At 36.8% G+C, this 18,149-nt stretch overlaps 1 protein-coding gene across 1 annotated transcript in view; it reads right to left on the reverse strand.

Annotated features, from left to right (window-relative positions):
* The window catches only part of LOC580976 (serine/threonine-protein kinase atr), a 51,613-nt gene extending 37,122 nt beyond the window's left edge, over positions 1-14,491 (reverse strand). The window contains exons 1-19 of the mRNA XM_030976525.1: positions 14,389-14,491; positions 13,256-13,347; positions 12,645-12,845; positions 11,702-11,872; positions 11,169-11,281; positions 10,831-10,922; positions 10,355-10,469; positions 9,807-9,943; positions 9,229-9,392; positions 8,328-8,479; positions 7,234-7,472; positions 6,746-6,869; positions 5,923-6,358; positions 5,492-5,559; positions 5,112-5,202; positions 4,565-4,659; positions 1,674-1,777; positions 1,246-1,344; positions 217-407 (exon numbers count right to left, since the gene is read on the reverse strand). Coding sequence (XP_030832385.1) covers positions 217-407; positions 1,246-1,344; positions 1,674-1,777; positions 4,565-4,659; positions 5,112-5,202; positions 5,492-5,559; positions 5,923-6,358; positions 6,746-6,869; positions 7,234-7,472; positions 8,328-8,479; positions 9,229-9,392; positions 9,807-9,943; positions 10,355-10,469; positions 10,831-10,922; positions 11,169-11,281; positions 11,702-11,872; positions 12,645-12,845; positions 13,256-13,347; positions 14,389-14,477 — 2,773 coding nt within the window. The 5' untranslated portion in view covers positions 14,478-14,491. The remainder of the gene's footprint in view (positions 1-216; positions 408-1,245; positions 1,345-1,673; positions 1,778-4,564; positions 4,660-5,111; positions 5,203-5,491; positions 5,560-5,922; positions 6,359-6,745; positions 6,870-7,233; positions 7,473-8,327; positions 8,480-9,228; positions 9,393-9,806; positions 9,944-10,354; positions 10,470-10,830; positions 10,923-11,168; positions 11,282-11,701; positions 11,873-12,644; positions 12,846-13,255; positions 13,348-14,388) is intronic.
* Positions 14,492-18,149: the final 3,658 nt, after the last annotated feature.

The following is an 18,149-nucleotide window of genomic DNA, read 5'->3' on the forward strand; positions in this document are numbered from 1 at the left end:
TTGCACATTTATGAGTGGTCAATAGTTGTGAAGTTCCTTGACATTAATTAACTGAATCACATCAATGAATTTGGTAATTTTGCAAAAGCTTTCGTTATACATTGTAATTTTCTGGTTTGAATGGGATGGAGCAATACATGTATATGTATATTTTTTTAAAATAATATTACTCTTATGTCACAAAAAACAATCAATATTAAAATGAACAAAAAATACCTAGTTTGGTTTTGACTCCTTTCTGTAACAGCACCACGAATGGAGAGATGATTGAAGCATCTAGAATGGTGAGTTCCACTGAATGGTGCATCTTGTCTGCTGTGGTTCCCTCTGTGCTGTGACCTGGGGTACAGGTGGTACACCTGAGTTGCACCGCTCGGTGTAGTGGTGTTTGCTCCCTGTCTAGCTCTCTGATCAGAAAAGTATGTCTTGATTAGTTATTTCAAAGTGCATAAGAACTAATTTTTCAAAAAATGCTTTCTTTACTGCCATAAATCAGTAACACAAAAAGAGGTCCAATGTTATTAATCAAACTCAAATACTCTCTCTTATTTTATAACACACTACTTGTGTTGATGTAAAAAATACTTCCAGTGTCCCTGTGAACTTCAATTTCATTTGGAAATATAAACAAAGATTAATTTAAAAATATATAAATTAAGAACTAAGGAAATCATGATCATAATTTATACAAATGTAAATCAAGTATTCATGAAAATATGTTATAAAGTATTCTTCCTTGTCATGTATGAGAATGATTTGTCTGCTGAGAGGCAGAAGGGTGTTCAATCATAACTTGTATAACAACATTAAAGTGACTCGGTATCATTGCCTGAGATTCTAAAAAACCAAATCCTGGATTTAGCTCATGCAATATAAACCTTTAGGTCATTCAGGAATCCCATTACTTTTATAAGCCGATCGCCTGTCTTATTATCAAGATATTTATGATTGGAAATCAAATTTCATTTTTCGTTTTCCTAATAGTTTTCATAACACTACAGTCTACTGGGGAAAATGAGTATGTATGGTAAAACCGGTCACTCAAAGTTTTTACTTTGTTGAGGCACTTAATCATAATCATAATCATTTTGAAGTGCAATTCTTTTAGGGCATCAATATTACACCATATGGCAGATACTGATAACACGTAGGGCCATGCATCTCAGATTTAACATTGTTAAACGATGTCTTTAATGCTCTTCTGGCTCTCATCAGATGAATTATTATAATTGCAGATCTTCTTACCTGTGGAGTGTACATCCAGTAGCTAGTACACAACATAGCTCTCCCATTACCTCAGCCAAACAGCTAGTAACAGTCTCAGATTCAGATCTGCATAGGGGGCTTTTGATGGAAAAGAAATATGTATACAAAATATGAAGCAAAAATCAATGAATTCAGCTCAGAAGTTTGTATTATTTAAAGTGACTATTTTCCTTTATAGGCTAGAAGAGATAATCCCATAAAAGGTAAAACTTTTGAGATACAGCACTTTTCCTCTACAACAATACATTCAGAAGGATTTGCCCCCCCCCTTTCTATTCAGTTTCAGACTGATAAAGGAACAAGAATACATTGCAGCATGAATATTGCCCATCCTCTATCCAAACTATTGTTGTAATCTCAAGAAACTAACCAACATACTCAAAAAGTTTGAAAGGAAGGGTACTTACTGCATGTGTTCTTGAATGAGTGTATAGTAGCTTGGTGTCAAGTTGAAGAGAAGTAGCGGAAGTGCTTGAATAGCTGCTATCTGGATACTTTCCTTACTACTGGTCTGAAAAGTTAAAGCAAATTCAAGAAAAACTAGATGGAACTTCGACCGCGCGCAGTCGAAATGATGCCTCCGTCATAGAGCAATTTACAAACCAAAACAGAAGAAATTTTTCAAATTTGATTTCTATTGTAATCCATTAACAGGTTCTCAGAATATTGTGATTACAAGCAATTTCTCATATACATATATGACCCTTTGATCTTTGACCTCATGACCCTAACATCTACTCAGTTCATTGGCTCTGCAAGATGTCCGGAGTTAAATAGTAATCCATCTGTCAGTTCTAATGAAAATGCGATCACAAGCTGTTTTTGCATACATAATGAGCCGCATGACCTTTGACCTTGACCTCATGACCCCAAAATCTAATCAGTTCATCGGCTTCGCAAGTAACATACATGACCTAAGTTTGGCAGGAATCCATCAATCGGTTCTTCGGATAACGCGATCACAAGCTGTTTTTGCATACATAATGAGCCCTGTGACCTTTGACCTTTGACCTCGTGACCCCAAAATCTAATCAGTTCATCGGCTCTGCAAGATACATACATGAACAAAGTTTGGCAGGAATCCATCAATCGGTTCTTTGGATAACGCGATCACGAGCTGTTTTTGCATACATAATGAGCCCTGTGACCTTTGACCTCGTGACCCCAAAATCTAATCAGTTCATCGGCTCTGCAAGATACATACATGACCAAAGTTTGGCAGGAATCCATCAATCGGTTCTTCAGATAACGCGATCACGAGAACGGGACGTACGGACGGACGGACGGACGTACGGACGTACGGACGTACGGACGGACGGACGGACGGACAACCAGAAAACATAATGCCTCCGGCTACTTCGTAACGGAGGCATAAAAATGTATTTTCATTTTAAAAATATACATTGTATAACCTTCTCCTCAAATTAACTTAAAGTAAGCATCATGCAGCACTTTCATTTCATATGTGTTTTGTTTAAATATTTCCTTTATTTTTTTCTAAGTGTGAGATGAAAAAATGAAAAATACTATACGGTAGTTTCCTTAAATATCTCTTCATTGCCACTTAAGTATTGCAGGGAGATGACTATGCTTCATCTCTATTTCAAGACAATTTAGGAGCTTCATAATGTTAATGCAGGGATGCCAACCTTTCAGAGCACAAATCAGTAATCATAAGGTTAAAAATCCGTAATTTGGAGACAAAATCCGTAATTTTCTGCGCGACGCAAATTTTTCTGCACGCTGGCAAGCGCAGCTCCCGCAGGCAAGCGCGATAGCACAACAAGTTAAATAAAAGTAACATAGACTACCTGTTCATTAGTTGGTGTTACGCGATGCATTTCCATTTCTTACTGTATTCTTCTTTAAAAGTCTGTAACTTCTTGCCACGCTTCTTAGTTGTGGAAGACATGATGATTGATATCTAAATCCAACCAACATGAGTTCAGATTGTCGACGAAAATCGACGAACGCTGTGACAGCCTGTGAGAAATCCGACAGTGTACACGGCGCTAGCGTAGCGAGGCCTGGCGCTGGCCGCGCGGCCAAGAGAGAGGTATTTCACCCGGCCCCCGCTCGCGAAGCTGTCTTTCTCTGCTGGGCACACACGCACACAGTCAGAATATACAAAGACGCACATGTATGCACTATGCACTGTGAAAGGGGTGTGCTAGATAACAAATTGTCCAATCGGAAGCCCTATGGGATTTCTATGCATGGATTCAAGGATGGCTGCGCTGCAATAGTCAAAAGTACGTGCTAAACCTTAAAGTGCTAATTTTGAAATTCTGCAAAATCGGCAAAATCCGGGATTTATGGTACGAAAATCGTACCGCCCGTAATCGGCCGATTTCCCGTAGAAATTACGGGAAATCCGTACTAGTTGGCATCTCTGTTAATGATGTATTCAGGAAACAATTTTACAAGGAATCTAGAAGATGGTGAAAAAAATACTTAGCAAACTATACAAAATAAGATATGGAAATCATATTGACCGACTAAAAGACTCTTTAGATGAAAAGAGGTCAAAATGATGCCCTAGTTCCATAACTTCTCAATCATTCAACAAACAAGCAAGAGATCAATGACCTGCATTCTATAGATGTACATTACAGGAAGGGAGCTCCACAAACATGTAATCAACAAGAAAGGCTGGTAAATTCTACATTACAGTGATGTAAATTACAGGATGGCACTAGAAATACACAATGTAATCAACATGTGTGGTATTGCAAGAGACAATGGGCTTGTTGATTACAGGAAGGTTAATTGGATGTGTTGATGGATGGATAACAAAAAGTTGACCTCCATATTGCTTTAAGTCAAAACATATGGGGTGATCTAGGTCAAGCAGATGAACCTGATTTCAAACATCAATCTATCAGTCAAACTAATGGTCATCATATATTAGACTAATCTTGTTGAATTATGGTTCTACATTATCCAGACGTTTGTTAGAGTAAGTTATGACAACATCACTTTTAAAGAAATAATTCTTACACAATGAAGCATACATTAAAGTAATCAATCTCTTCAAATCTGATTATCTTGATAATCATAAACCAAATGTACATGAAAGTTCCATTTGTCTCTGCTCTGTTTAAGCATTTATGGTATTATCACTGATGGGTCAATTTCATAACAAGCACTTTTTCTTGTTTACACCAAAATAAATTGTTTGACTAAGCTTTCCATCCCATCTTACCTTCCCTCCCAAAATGTTTAATTCTAGTTTTACTGCTATTTCAATTCAGAAAGGTTTTAATAACAAAGAAAAAACCAAAGTGAATGAATATACCAAAGCATCCTTGAAGATGTGAATCCTCCATTTTGGTGCAACATCCTTTGACAGCATAGCAATAAGGTGAAGGCACTGCTGCATTGAGGACTCATCTAAAAAAGAAAAGTTTATACCTAATAATCAAATTATATTCCAAATGACTGCTTTACTTAAAATCAAAGGGGGCAAAATAATCATACAAACATTAAAAATTCATAATAACTTAAAATAATCTATATGTTTTTTTAGGACTGCACTAAGTCACATCATTCGACACAAAAGCATGACAAATTAGTCATTTTACACACATGTAAATCTATCTATATAAACAATTCTCCCCATGTTTACACTTCAGTCGGCCTTTAGAAATTGATTATTTTTTCACGAATAAATGTTGATTTATAAAAATTCCAAATACTTGGATTTTCATACATAGATTTCCAGGTCAATCATGTCGCACACTCCATGTTTATGTAAAAAGATGTGTTTTTCATAGCTTTTCCATGAAAATTCATGAACAAAACTAGCTTGACTATAAATTATTATGTATAAATGATGCTGATACCTAGCTTTTCTGCCAGTCTACTGCTGAGACCTCCTACTTCCTTCATGGTAGACCTGCCAAACATCTTGAGATCCAGCCAGTTGGCTTCCATCTACATCAATTAAACAGAGGTCAATTCAAGAGTGCATAGTAAATGCCATACACGCCAATCTAACACTTTGATCTTCACAATCATTCTCACATTTTAAAATATTTTGAAAAGCAGGATGCGAAGACGTCTCTCACACATCTGGTGACAAAGGAATATATCACGGCTATAGCATGTTTATTGTTTCTCTGCTACTCATATAATCAGTATGTGTATAAAACATTACTTGCATAATGAATGCACTGACAGACCAAAAAATTGAAAGCAAAGTAAAGTGGCAAATTTTACTTACAGGCAACCAAGGTAAACACAGAATCCATGTGACAGAGTGAAGGAAATCTTGTGGTAGTTTCACGTCACCTACAGAAGAAAAAATAGGGTAAATTTTAGTAAAAGATTTCTATTCTATATTTAAATAATAAAACACATACCATATACATGTATGTTCTGGTTTTCTAGGAGATAGAGAATCCTGCATGGTTTTAATTATCACTACTACAAACTTGTAGTCATCTTACATTCAATCTTATGTTAAATGTTTTTTATGAAACCCAATTGCAGCAGAATTTCTAGCTCAGCAAATCAAAGTATGAATTCAAGGACATTTCTATTTGAACTGCATAATTTCTGAAACTTCAGAGGCCTTTTTTCATAGAGGACTGTCATACTATCAACAAAAAAAAACAAAAAAAACAAATACAGAATGCTGATGACGCTTCTTACCAGCCAGAGAAAGCACAGCAGCAATACTGCAACAGATACACTGATAGGAAGACTGGACTAGACGATTGACTGCATCACCCTCATCCTTCCCATCACCATCTCCTCCCATCTTCTTCCCACCAGCACCACCAGACTGCCCCGCCCCAGCCAGAAGCTGCAATGTCCTCAACCACAGATCACACATCTTCTCCAACTGCTCCGAACCAATCCACATCGACAAGGTATTCCTGGAAGAGACTCCATCTCCTATTCCTCCTCCTCTTTCTCCATCACTCCTTCGTTCTCCTCTCGGTGCTTTCTTCAAAGAGTGGGTCTTGGGGCTGGTAGTGCTGCTGTCGTTGTTGGAGAGGTTTCTAAAGTCTTCACCAAATCTGCAGCAGCTTCTCGTAATGACTTCCATGAGGCTTCTAGTAGCCTCCAGGACATGGTACAAGCTCTGCAGAGCACATGGGTAGAATTTGAATGACTTTACTGCATTTCAGTTTCTCAATACCTCAGCACGCTCATGACAGTAATTATACTTACCTATAGAAATTAACTAAGATATACAGCATACTAATTAATCAGGAGTTACCTTTACTTTGAATGTACAATTCAAATAATCATATCAAAATGGTCTAAATGAAAGAATATACATCACATTAAATCATTGTTGTAAAGCATTATTAAACTGATTTATATAAAACAGATACATCATTGTAGCAAATATAGATACTATTAATTATCTTGAGTAAACATTTTCTTTTGGCTCTCAAAGAAAATGTTTTAAAATTATGAATGAAGGAAACAAAAAAATAGCAGTTTAAGAAATAAACTTTACTACCTTGTTATCAGTGGTTTGTATCTGACAGAGTGAATCCAATTTGTACAGAACATCTTGAAGGGTGTGAGACTTCTCAAACATAGGACTACATGTATCACCTTCAACAGCATCATCGTTAGGATCTCTGTGTGGGTTTTATCAAATTAAGGGGAGAAACAAGATATCAGAATCCGGATAAATCCTTGGCTTTTCATACAGCACTCTATTACAAGGTTAATGAGATGACATTCATAAGGTTGAATGGAAGTTAGTGTTATTTACATGGCATAATTACATGCAGATGAAAAAAGAGCATGTACATCCCCAGCGCTCTATATCCATGAGCTTTTAGGGTTTTGCTCAGAATGCACAGTTATCACAAATAATCCCAACAATTAAATAACCACAAATCAAACATTGAACAACAAACATGAAGTCTGAAAAGGAATACGAGACAAAGGAGAACCATTGAAAAAAAAAAATAATAATAAATATCTGTGGACCAATACCTAATGGTTGTATGTCCAATGGAAGACTTTCTCCTGGAAAGCTTATTCCTTTTCACCAGCTCTGGTACTTCTTCCCCACTGCTGGTATCAGTAAGGTCAATCACAATGTCTTCAGTGGTACCACCATGGTTACTTCTAATGTTGTGCTCAGCAGAATCTGGCTGCTGGGTGGGAGAACCCTTTGGCAGTGATGCCTGCAGTTCTGAACGGATGGCCAGCTCCAGGGGTAGAACCACACACTGGAATATCACAAAGAAACATGAATCAAAATTAAATATGACCTGTAGAAGAGTAATATAAAGTATAAAATAAATGACTGACTTCTAAAAACTGCAGAAATTAAGGAAGCATTTCTAGGAGATTCCTAAAGATTTGCTTCAATCCATTGCATTAATTTGAAAGGCAAAACAGGAAGTGGAAGCAACAGTGAGAAGTACAGAAAATACACAGGGGTAATCCCCTGGCTGTACTTTGTTGCAAATACCCAACAAATAACTTTGCTTTTTATCTTGTTTTACCAGGACGAAGGGACTTTGTCATATAACTTTCAATGGAACTCACATTTTATAAGACTACAGATAGGATATAAGGATGATTTTCAGAAGGACGAAGCAATTATGACTTGAGTTCTATCATATTGCCCAAACCCCATGTGATACTCCTACTGATATTTATTATGGTCCCTGTATTATATGAAGCCTATGGGTAAGAGAAAATTCAGTAGTCAATGGGTTAAGATGTTTATTGGTCCTGACCAAAGCACTGCTCGTCCACGCTCTAGGAACAAGCTAACACTTATGCAAATGTCCAGAGTAAAATGTCTAGCCCAAAAGGTGAAGCGAAACCCCCAAAGTACAGAGTCTAGTGACTCTCCATTGAATTCTTCTTCTTCCTCTTATGGATAATCCGCCTCCTTCAATGCTGAAGATTCTTGCAGATGTATGTACTGGGGTGTGCAGGTTGACCACTACACCGGGGTTTCCCCCCTACTCTTATACGAATAGTGCAGTGGGTTCTTAACGTGCAAAGGTGCTGACTCTCCTCTACACGGGCCTCCATTTAACATCCTATCCGAGGGACTGAATTGCACAAACCTGTCCAGACTGTAGCATGTGTAGCTGCTGGATGAAGGCTTGATTGATAGTCTTCATTCTAGTCTCTCTCACAGATTCCAGAGACTCGTACCCAGAAGGAATGTGACGTTGGATGTAGACTACCAGGTGACAGAGAGATGATTTCAGTGATTCTGCAAGATGAAACAATGATGGATGAAAAAAATGTAATTATAATATGAGAAATTCATTTAATAATTTGTTACTACCGAAATTAAAAACATGTTTTAAGAAAAAAAGTTTCAGCTATTTCGGTGTGAAGTGCTGGAACTCTATTTCACCAGAACTTAAACGTGAGTTATCTATTATGAATTTCAAAGTTAATCTAATAAGTATAATGAAATCAAGAGTCATTAATGAGTAATCCCATCCCCTTTAAATATTTTATATATTTTTGGTGTATGTTATATTTGTTTTGTATATCTTTATGTTATCATTATTATGTTGTATATATGTTATTTTTATATTGTATGTTTTATGTATATGCACGGCCCTACGGAAGAACAGTCCGTGGGCTGAGGTAGGCCTCCATGCTTAAAGAACAAAATGAAATAAATGAAATTAAATGTACAAAAGATGTCAATCAAGAGACTGGTAATCCAAATATGTACACTATACATGAAATAATCACAAAAGCATGTATTAAAGTTGCTCAAGCGTGGCTACATAGAGGACACAAAAACAGGTGCAGTTCTCTTTTTACAACCAGGAAATGTGTTTTGTGGATGTTCATCACACCAAGTTAATTACCACATCATCTGTTGACAGCAAACAGTGAATAAATGGAGGACAAATATCAGCTGATTCACCAGACTGCAGTCATATGCATTGGTCAATGAATCTACAAATTGAATGAATATCAAGATGACTAAGAATATTTCACCTGATTTGATACTATGTAGTCCATATTTGGGAATGTTTTCAGACAGTGTTTCCATGATGATCTCTATGACTGAGGGTGGTAGTGAGTATCTGGGTTTTCCTCCACTCTCTGCAAAGAGCTCCTGGATACAAGCTGACAGATTCTCTTCTAGCTGATCTACATCTCTGGAAAATTGTATTAAAACAATGAAGCAATATCTTAGAATTCACATATCCCACATAACACTGAAAAGGGTAATGAATATATTTTGTGTACACAGTCTTACCACGTTATCTCACAAATTTTTAATAATGTAAGTTTTATGAATTGTTTACAAAAAAGGCATACGCATATGGCCTATTGTTATAAATATAAGGTGTTGTAATTGATTTCAAACTAGAATTCAGAATGAAACCCAATTTAATTTCTTAAGGCTAAAAGACTGGCCCTAGATCAAAATAAGACCAATCAAATGAAATTCATAACCTGCATCTTGCAACATTCAAGCATATTTATGGGTCTCACAAACACAAAGAAAAGTTGGTGAATACTCTATAAATGATGATTCAAAAAATTATTATGGAGGTTCTTTGACTTACTTGTAATCTCTGAACAGATCATGCCCTGATTGCAAACAGGTTAGAGTGGTGAACATGAGGTCCACTATATGGTCTATAGACTGTAGAGGTGGTGAAGCTACATGGTGGATCAACATTGCCAAGGTTTTCAAGGAGGCCTATTTCAAGAAAATATAAAGGAAACAATAATTAGGGGTAAAGCAAAATATATCATGGGAGAGCAAGGTATGATTGGGAAAGAAAATGTGACCAAGCAAAAAAACAGAAAGACAGTATCCAATTGAAGAGGCAGGGAAATGAAGTAAGAGTGAAAAGTTATACCAAAATATTCTCAAAATCTTACATCTATTCATAGCCAATTTAACTTGGCATGTGAGATGATCAGTTGATTGAATGTGAACAAGAATAAATATATAACAAATTATTGACCTCCCAAATGAAATTCATCAGTCGGATAAATTTGTGGGTACATTAAAAAAACTTTACCTCTTCTCAACAGTTTATGAATAATCCCCATAACAAAATTGACACAAAAGATAAATGTCTGCTGTCTTAAATGAAGATCATACCTGTTTGATTTCTAGCTGTCCTGTTTCAAGTTGCCATGCTAATGTAGTCCAGAGTAGGAGCATGTTGTTTGATAGGAATGGTTCCACATCAGTAGCCATCTCACACATAATGTCACTAATTAAAGAAGACCAATTCATTTTTTTTTCAATTCAATAAAAAAACAATCAAATTCTTCACACAAAGGCGATGGAAATTGGGTCTAGAGGACTAATTACAAATTGGGGTGGTGTTCGGGGCTGGTGCAATCACCACAAATTTGTTTTGCACAAATGTTTAGAACCAGCAACCTTGATAACTCGGCCAGTATCACATTACACTTCTGTACTCAGGGCTGGTGTGATCACCACACATTTATTAGCACAAATGTTTGGAACCAGCAATCTTGACAACTCAGCCAGTATCACATCGCACTTTTATACTCTATTATGATGATGGCCCAGTGCATTGTTCTAGTCTGTTTGGCATTATGACTTACCAGATAGCTACTTGGAGGAGGTAGCAATTGCTGACATGACCAATCTCTATGCGCCTGGGATGAGAAGCGATGGTCTTAAACTCAGGATGCTCCTGGAAAATGATTGATAAGGCAAAGTAAGTGTCACATGCAATGGAAATGACTGACTCTCTCATCACACTAATCACACTTACATTGAAGAGCATACAGCTATTAAGAGATAATATGACAGCTGACAGGGTGGGATAACATGCATCAAATGATGATAAAAGAAATATTACAGCAGCTTATAAATAATAATAACCATTCAATTTATTCACAATCTTTGGCTCTCAAATAAGCATTGGGGATTGACTGACCTCTGGATTATCTGAGCTCCTGACATCCACTGCAAAGTGTTGGACTTGAAGGGGTGGATCAGGGCAGTCATCGTCTTCATTAGTAAACTTCTCATGGTTGATTTGCATTAATTCTGGAAAGGGAAAACATTCACAAAATGATAACTAAAAGGAAGCAAAATTTACATAAGGATCACTAACTCTATCAAGGTTTAATACCAATTAATTTTGCTATGAGGACACAGAAAGCATACATATTTCATGTTCACATCTGTGGCAGGAGTATGGTGACATACACATATGCAATTGAAGGGTGTACCAAAAATGTGTTAATTACAGCCGAAACATTTATGAGTTTGACTTTCTGTTGGTCAAAGAGATTCGATGTACCTATTACATTATCATTGAGAGCAAATCAGTAACATCAAGAACTAAGGTTAGAGTTTATGGAAATGTGCATTTTACCGAAAAACAAATCATATCCTGCGGTTTAAGTAAGACCAAGACAGCTCCAAATCTTGCAGAGTAAAAATGTCTGTTCCAAAAAAACTTACCTGCTAGAAGCCTTGCTAGATCATTGAAGAAGCGATAGAAGCTGTTGATTTCCTTGAACTTGATAAGATGAAGCAATGAGATGATGATCTGTGATGTCTGCTGATGGATGGTATGACAGGCATGCTCACCCAGCAACTGAAGAAGATGACATAGGAGCCACCTGTTCAAAGCTTTAGAGATGAAAATGATAAAACAGGTGCGTAAAGCTAATGTCACTTATCATAAAAGTGAGGGTTGTGAAAAGGCACTCTGAGCAAATGCTTTTAAGTGGTACCCAGGGCCCTGTCTTACAAAAAATTGATATCAATTGCAACTTATTTGCGATTGATATCAATCGCAACTATGTACATAAGAGATAGGAGACTGCAAACTTGCAATTGATTGGAGGACTCGCGATTGATTTGGATCAATCGCAACTCTTTGTAAGACGGTTGTTGTCTTGTAACTGAGAGGTTCCTAGATCAAAAACAAGTTTGTGCACTAAAGCTCTTATGTACAGCATTCATTCTCAATTATAAGTCCCCCAAGTTCTGCACATTAACATAACAAGATTAATCATAAATTCCAGAAGAAAATAACACAAATTTTAAAGAAAATAGAAAGTGAATTGCAATTTGTCAGTTCCTGTATTAAGAAAATTCCTTATTTTCAAATCTCAATGAAGTATTCTTATCAGTTTTCAATACATTTCATAATACCGGTACATCAATTACATACATTTTACTACCGTATGTGAAACATGTAGGTCACTCATCACGTGTATAAGAGGTACCAGATCAATTAAAATTCATTCATGACATGTATTTCTAATATACCGGTATGCTTTGAATTAAATATATATTTTGTTACAAAGTCATCATTGGATAATGAAGTGTTACATTTAATTTTATGTTCAATCAACTACACTGCTACTTCCTTTCTTTTCATCAGGATGTAACTTACTTTCAGCTACATAGAAGTCAGAGTGCCCACTCCTAGTGGACTCCTTGCTGCCAGAGCTGTGGGTGGCTTGAGAGTCTTGTGGAGGGTCAGAGCCGACAAAGATCAGGGGCTTCTCATTCACGCAGTACTGAATGAAGTTCAACGCCACTTCACAATGCTGACTTGAGCTGCCTGATGAATCACCAGCTAGTTCATTGCATACTAATTCAAGGAAAGGAATAATCGGGTGAAAAACATAAAATATCAATGTACATGTATGTCTTTGCTTCTGTTTATTTATTTTGGGGGAGTTACCTAAGTATATGAGAAGGTATCCTGCCCAATAAGCCTATTCAAGCTTATTTCTGGTTCCTTTTATCGTTCACCTACTACTTTATATTTTGGATATTAACTAAGCTTTTCTGTGTACAATGTACAAGACATTGATGATAAATTTACTCTTAATTTACCTAATATTAACCCATGCATTATGTGCACTAATGAAACTTGTACTAAAAGTAGTTATTCAATCATGTACACTGAATAATCTTGTCAAAGATTTTCACTGCCTGTATATAGCAATAACAAATAAAAAGGAGATTCAAATGCTCCTCGGCCTTTCAAATATTTACCTTCATCAAGATTGGAGAGAAAATCAGAGGTGATTCGGCAAATAGTCTTTCTGTAAATCTTGATCAGCCTGTACTGCTGCTGGGATGAGGAGCTGTTGGGTAAAACGATTAGATACCAGCATCATTAATACTGTACTGTCTGTGATAAAGTAACAAAAAGGGCAATTACACTCATGACAATGTATGATATAGATATTTCTTACTGTGGGGTATGTTTACTTTGGCTTCAATGTAATGGCTTGGATACTACAGTGAAACCTGTCTAAAAAGACCACCCCCTAGGGAGGCAAGAAAAGTGGTCTTTATAGGCAGGTGGTCTTTATGTACAGGTTCCTTTTGTACATGTTTCATTGAGAAACCAATTTCAAGGGAAACAAAAAATGTGGTCTTTCTATACAGGTGGCCACTAAACTAAAGCAGGTTTCACTGTAGTAGTAAGCTAGGGCAGAGGTCGTGGACTTATGGTAATCAACAAACTGTACACATAAGTGCAATAGTCTCACTGTTTAATTATATACCATGTGTATGATTCTTTTTAAACAAAAATTGAAGTCAAGATACGCACATATTTCTTGACTTTAAAAAAATCTGATTACACGTTTGAATACGAAACCAAACATATTGAATGGAGAATACCGGTAAAGAATCACACTCAAATGAAAATGGTGAATTTTTATCCAGGTGATTTTAACATCTAAACCAAGGCTACACACTTATATTTCTACCACAATGCTATCAGGTTGTAATTTTACAGTCTATGTAAATGCCCCCCCCCCCCCCCCCCCCCCCCATTAAAGACTAGAATATTAAATGGAGTGGGGGAGGGGGGATTAGTCATCATTTGAAAGCCAATGTGTACAGGGCAGTGAGGGCATATATTAATGTGGAGTCCTGTCTACCCAAATGTATTGATGGGGGTTGGGTGTCCGGACACTTAACAAAAAGAAAGCCTTTTTTTTTGTTGCAAATAGCACTACTAACCATCAAGGCTATATATCCTGTATAATACTGCCCAACATAATCTTAGAAAATGTAAGAAATATTGCTTGTAAACTACTCCAAATTGCTTTTGTAAATCAACTGTCCACATACACAACATGTCTGAACAACATTTGGGTATACTATAAACTTACACTTGCATGCTACTGAGTTGGCTGATGGCCTCCTTCAGGTCTTCTAGTACAGGATGAGCCACTCCATCCTGTTGCACAGAACTTGCCATTTTTCATCAAGTTTTCTGCACTGAATTATGAGAAAGAGAAAACATATAGAGTACCTGCCTTCTAGATCTTTGTCTGACTCTATATGACTTTCATCACGAGCATTAGTTCAAGTTCCACTCTGAGCAGACGAAAATGATTGTCACCCCCCCCCCCCCTCTCCAAATCGAGACAAAATGAATTCAGTTACATTTTCAAACAAAAGAAAGAAACAAAAACAACACAATGGACCAGTTCAATGATTAAGATTATTTATAATGCCAAAACAACAGAGTAGTTATATAGTCTATAGTAGGCCTATTAAGTACAGAATACAGCAGACCCCATGTATAGGAGAAGATTTTTTTTTCTTAATTTGAATTACACATCTAATGATCTATAGTCTCTTTTGAGCTGCTTATATAATTAAGTTATTTTTGTTACACTAATTAATGAACTTGTCATTTTTTTTAGTCAGAAGCAATTAAAATCAAAAGTTTGTGCGTCAGGTTTCCGTCATTCAATTTTGAGCATTCTGCTCTCTCTCTCTCTCTCTCTCTCTCTCTCTCTATTTATTTGTATACTTCATTGTCTAGGCATTGTGGCGTGCGGCTGTAATCCAGCTAACAATGGAAGTTACAAACTGATTCAGCCGAGGACGCAGGTTCGAAACTGAATCACCTCTTTCGGATGGTGACGTTTAAAGGTCAGTCCCCAGACGTAAATAATTAAACTTGATTGATACACGTCTGTAAAAACCCAATAGTAGGGAGGCCAATGCCCGGGCGTAAGGCTTCTACACCTACGATTTGTGCGCTCGTCGCCCACTTCAAAAAATTAGCAAAGGGAAAAAAATGATGTAAAAATAAAAATTGAAGAAAATAAGAAAAGAAAATACAATTATACATTTCACAACATACCTATAGTCACGGATCTGTAACAGTCTTTCACCATTTGTTGACAATCTTGCAGATTTTGACGTTTTTTAATCCAATAATTGTGGTTGCAGACGACCTTGACGCACTCGCACCACCGACTAAGAAAATCCTAGAGGGCGTAGAGGTTTGCTCACTAAAAACCTTCTCATTGGCAGAAGGTAGACCCTAAAAATAAGGGATCCGTTTTGAGTAAAGAACTTTTGATAGAGATCAACATTTCAGATGTTCACAATTGCCACTTCTAACAACTAGAAAATATAAAGAAAAAAGATTATATCTTTTTAAATACAGATTTTTACAAACTGAACATTCGAAAGTAGATAGAGTACGATGTTTCTGTCAATCTTGCGTTGGTTTGAGCCCTATAGCTACATCCATCTCAAAATGAGAAGGAAAACAGTGAACAGTGACGTCATTGTTCGCGCCAAAAATAAAGGGTATTGCGACATAATCTGAGCTCCGGTCAGATCGTGCGCAAAGGGTAGTCTTATTTATAGACCCTAGTACCTTATTCTCACAGCACTAGATACGAGTGTCGTGCAGTAATGTATGAGAAGTGTTAAAAAAGATATTTCAGTAAAAAAAAAAGTCTACGTGAGCAGTCTAATTGAGAATTGAAATGAAAGCCATGATTTGAATGTGTGTGTTGTATGATACATGGTTAGTGAGTGTGTATGTTACGTATAGCGAAGAAAGGGAGAGAGAGAGAGAGAGTGAGAGAAATATTAGTACACGTACGTTGTATGCATGGATGTGCGCTATGATTGTGTTCGCTGCAAGATGGATTTTAATTGGACCTCGTAACTTCTCGATCGTTGATAATAAGGAATACTCATGAGGAAATCAAATTATTGGAATACACATCTAAGGTAAATATCAATGAATTATATATATTTCTTTCCTGTCAATTTATTCTTCATTTTTGAACCATCGTCTTCGGCTCGTAGTAGTAGAAGATGTAATCGTTCGCACATTGATGGCTGGACTTCAGGCTGCATCGGGGCTTGCCTGTGTCGGTGGAGGGATCAACTAAGAAGAAGAAGGTGTGTACGTGTGCGACCGATTCAAGGCTAGCCGCTGTTGAGTGATTGCACTTTCGCGCGAAGTTTTAAACTTCATCATGAACTTTGTCCCTCGGGCCTGTCTAATTATGAACGTAACTTTGCGACATGAAATATAATTGTTTCAAGGCTCTTACGTACGGAAAGGCGTAGAAGGAAGCTGGATAAAAAGAGCTGGATATCTCCTATTTGATGGAACTTCTGGAGTCGGCAGATGGGTGGATTTTCTTAGTGAAAGTAAATGCTTTCTTTTAATCTTAGTTTTACTTTAGTATAAACAAATTAGTAATTAAAAAGTTAGATTTGGGCATTGGCCTCCCTAGCAATAGGGTCTATATACACACACACACACACTCTGCCCATAACAGTCCCTGTTCAACACAACTCCTGTTAAGTTGAGGGAGGGGTCGGGGGGGGGGGGGGTAAGCAAAATAGCAAGGGCTTCACGGTCACGATCGACCCTTTATTTACCCTCCACAAAATAACATTCAAAAACAACAACACATTAATTAAAACAGCTGGGACTGTGCACTAATATGTACAACTGCAAGCAATTATGCAGTGACTTTAACTCAACGCAGCTCCGACAGAATTGTATTAATCTCTGTTCCATTCAGTCTAATATCCGGCTCTCTAGCCTTTTCTTTCAAATCATCATTTAAAAGATAAATGTTTTTCTTACCCTAATTTTATTTGAAACTATTTGGTATTCGTCTCAGCTCATGATCTTGCATTTACCGCGGCGCCGTCGGTCAGATTCCCGCAATCTCGGAATAGTCGAGCGCCAGCTCGTGGCACATTTATGTTCATTTTTATTAGACAAATCAAGAAAAATTATGATGAAGTCATACCCTTGTTCGCTTAATTTATCCAGAACTAACTAACCATTCTCATCAGTCCTTGTCAGCATCATCAGTACCATCATCATCATCGTCGTCGTCGTCATTCTCATCCTCATCATTATCATCATTACAATGTATTTAGTCCTTGCCATTAAAACAACACCATAAATTATGTATTTTTTATTTTGTTTAATCTTCCTCTTTCCCATTTCTATTTTTCTCTTTTTACTGTAAATGATGGTACTGTAGGTTAATGTACATGATGAAAAAGGCTAGAAAATTTGACAAATCTCATATGCTCTTTTCATTGTTTTTCATTGTTTATTTTTTGTTATGTTTGTGTTATACCATCTCACTGAAAATACACATGAAATATTGAACAAGCAGCCTTTCATTAATGACCAATCCATCCATCCCTCCCTACTTCCTCCTTTAATCTTTCTTTCCTACCACTCTTTGTCTCCTCCTCCTCTCTCTGTCTCTCTCTCTCTGTCTCTCTCTCTCTCTCTCTCCCTCTCCCTCTCCCTCTCCCTCCCCTCCCTCTATCTCTATACCTCTGTAATCACTGCTCCACTGACAGAAGGAAAAAATCCAATCCACGTCAATGTAAGGCATGCAAACAAAACCTACATGTTTTACACTTACATGTGTTGGGTCTGAGTTAGGTGAAATACAAAAAAAGTTCCGTAATTTACAATCGATTTGATTTGATTTTAAACAATATGGTTTATTATCAAAAACATTCATATAGGGCTGAAACAAATTGAATTTCCATTCATATACAATGCTTACATTTCCAAGACACATCCATTGACCAGCTAATTTTCGTTTCCTTTCAAAATGGTAGAAGGCCT

Source organism: Strongylocentrotus purpuratus, unplaced genomic scaffold (genome assembly GCF_000002235.5).
Source record: "Strongylocentrotus purpuratus isolate Spur 01 unplaced genomic scaffold, Spur_5.0 spur5_scaffold_9, whole genome shotgun sequence".
Taxonomy (NCBI): domain Eukaryota; kingdom Metazoa; phylum Echinodermata; class Echinoidea; order Camarodonta; family Strongylocentrotidae; genus Strongylocentrotus; species Strongylocentrotus purpuratus.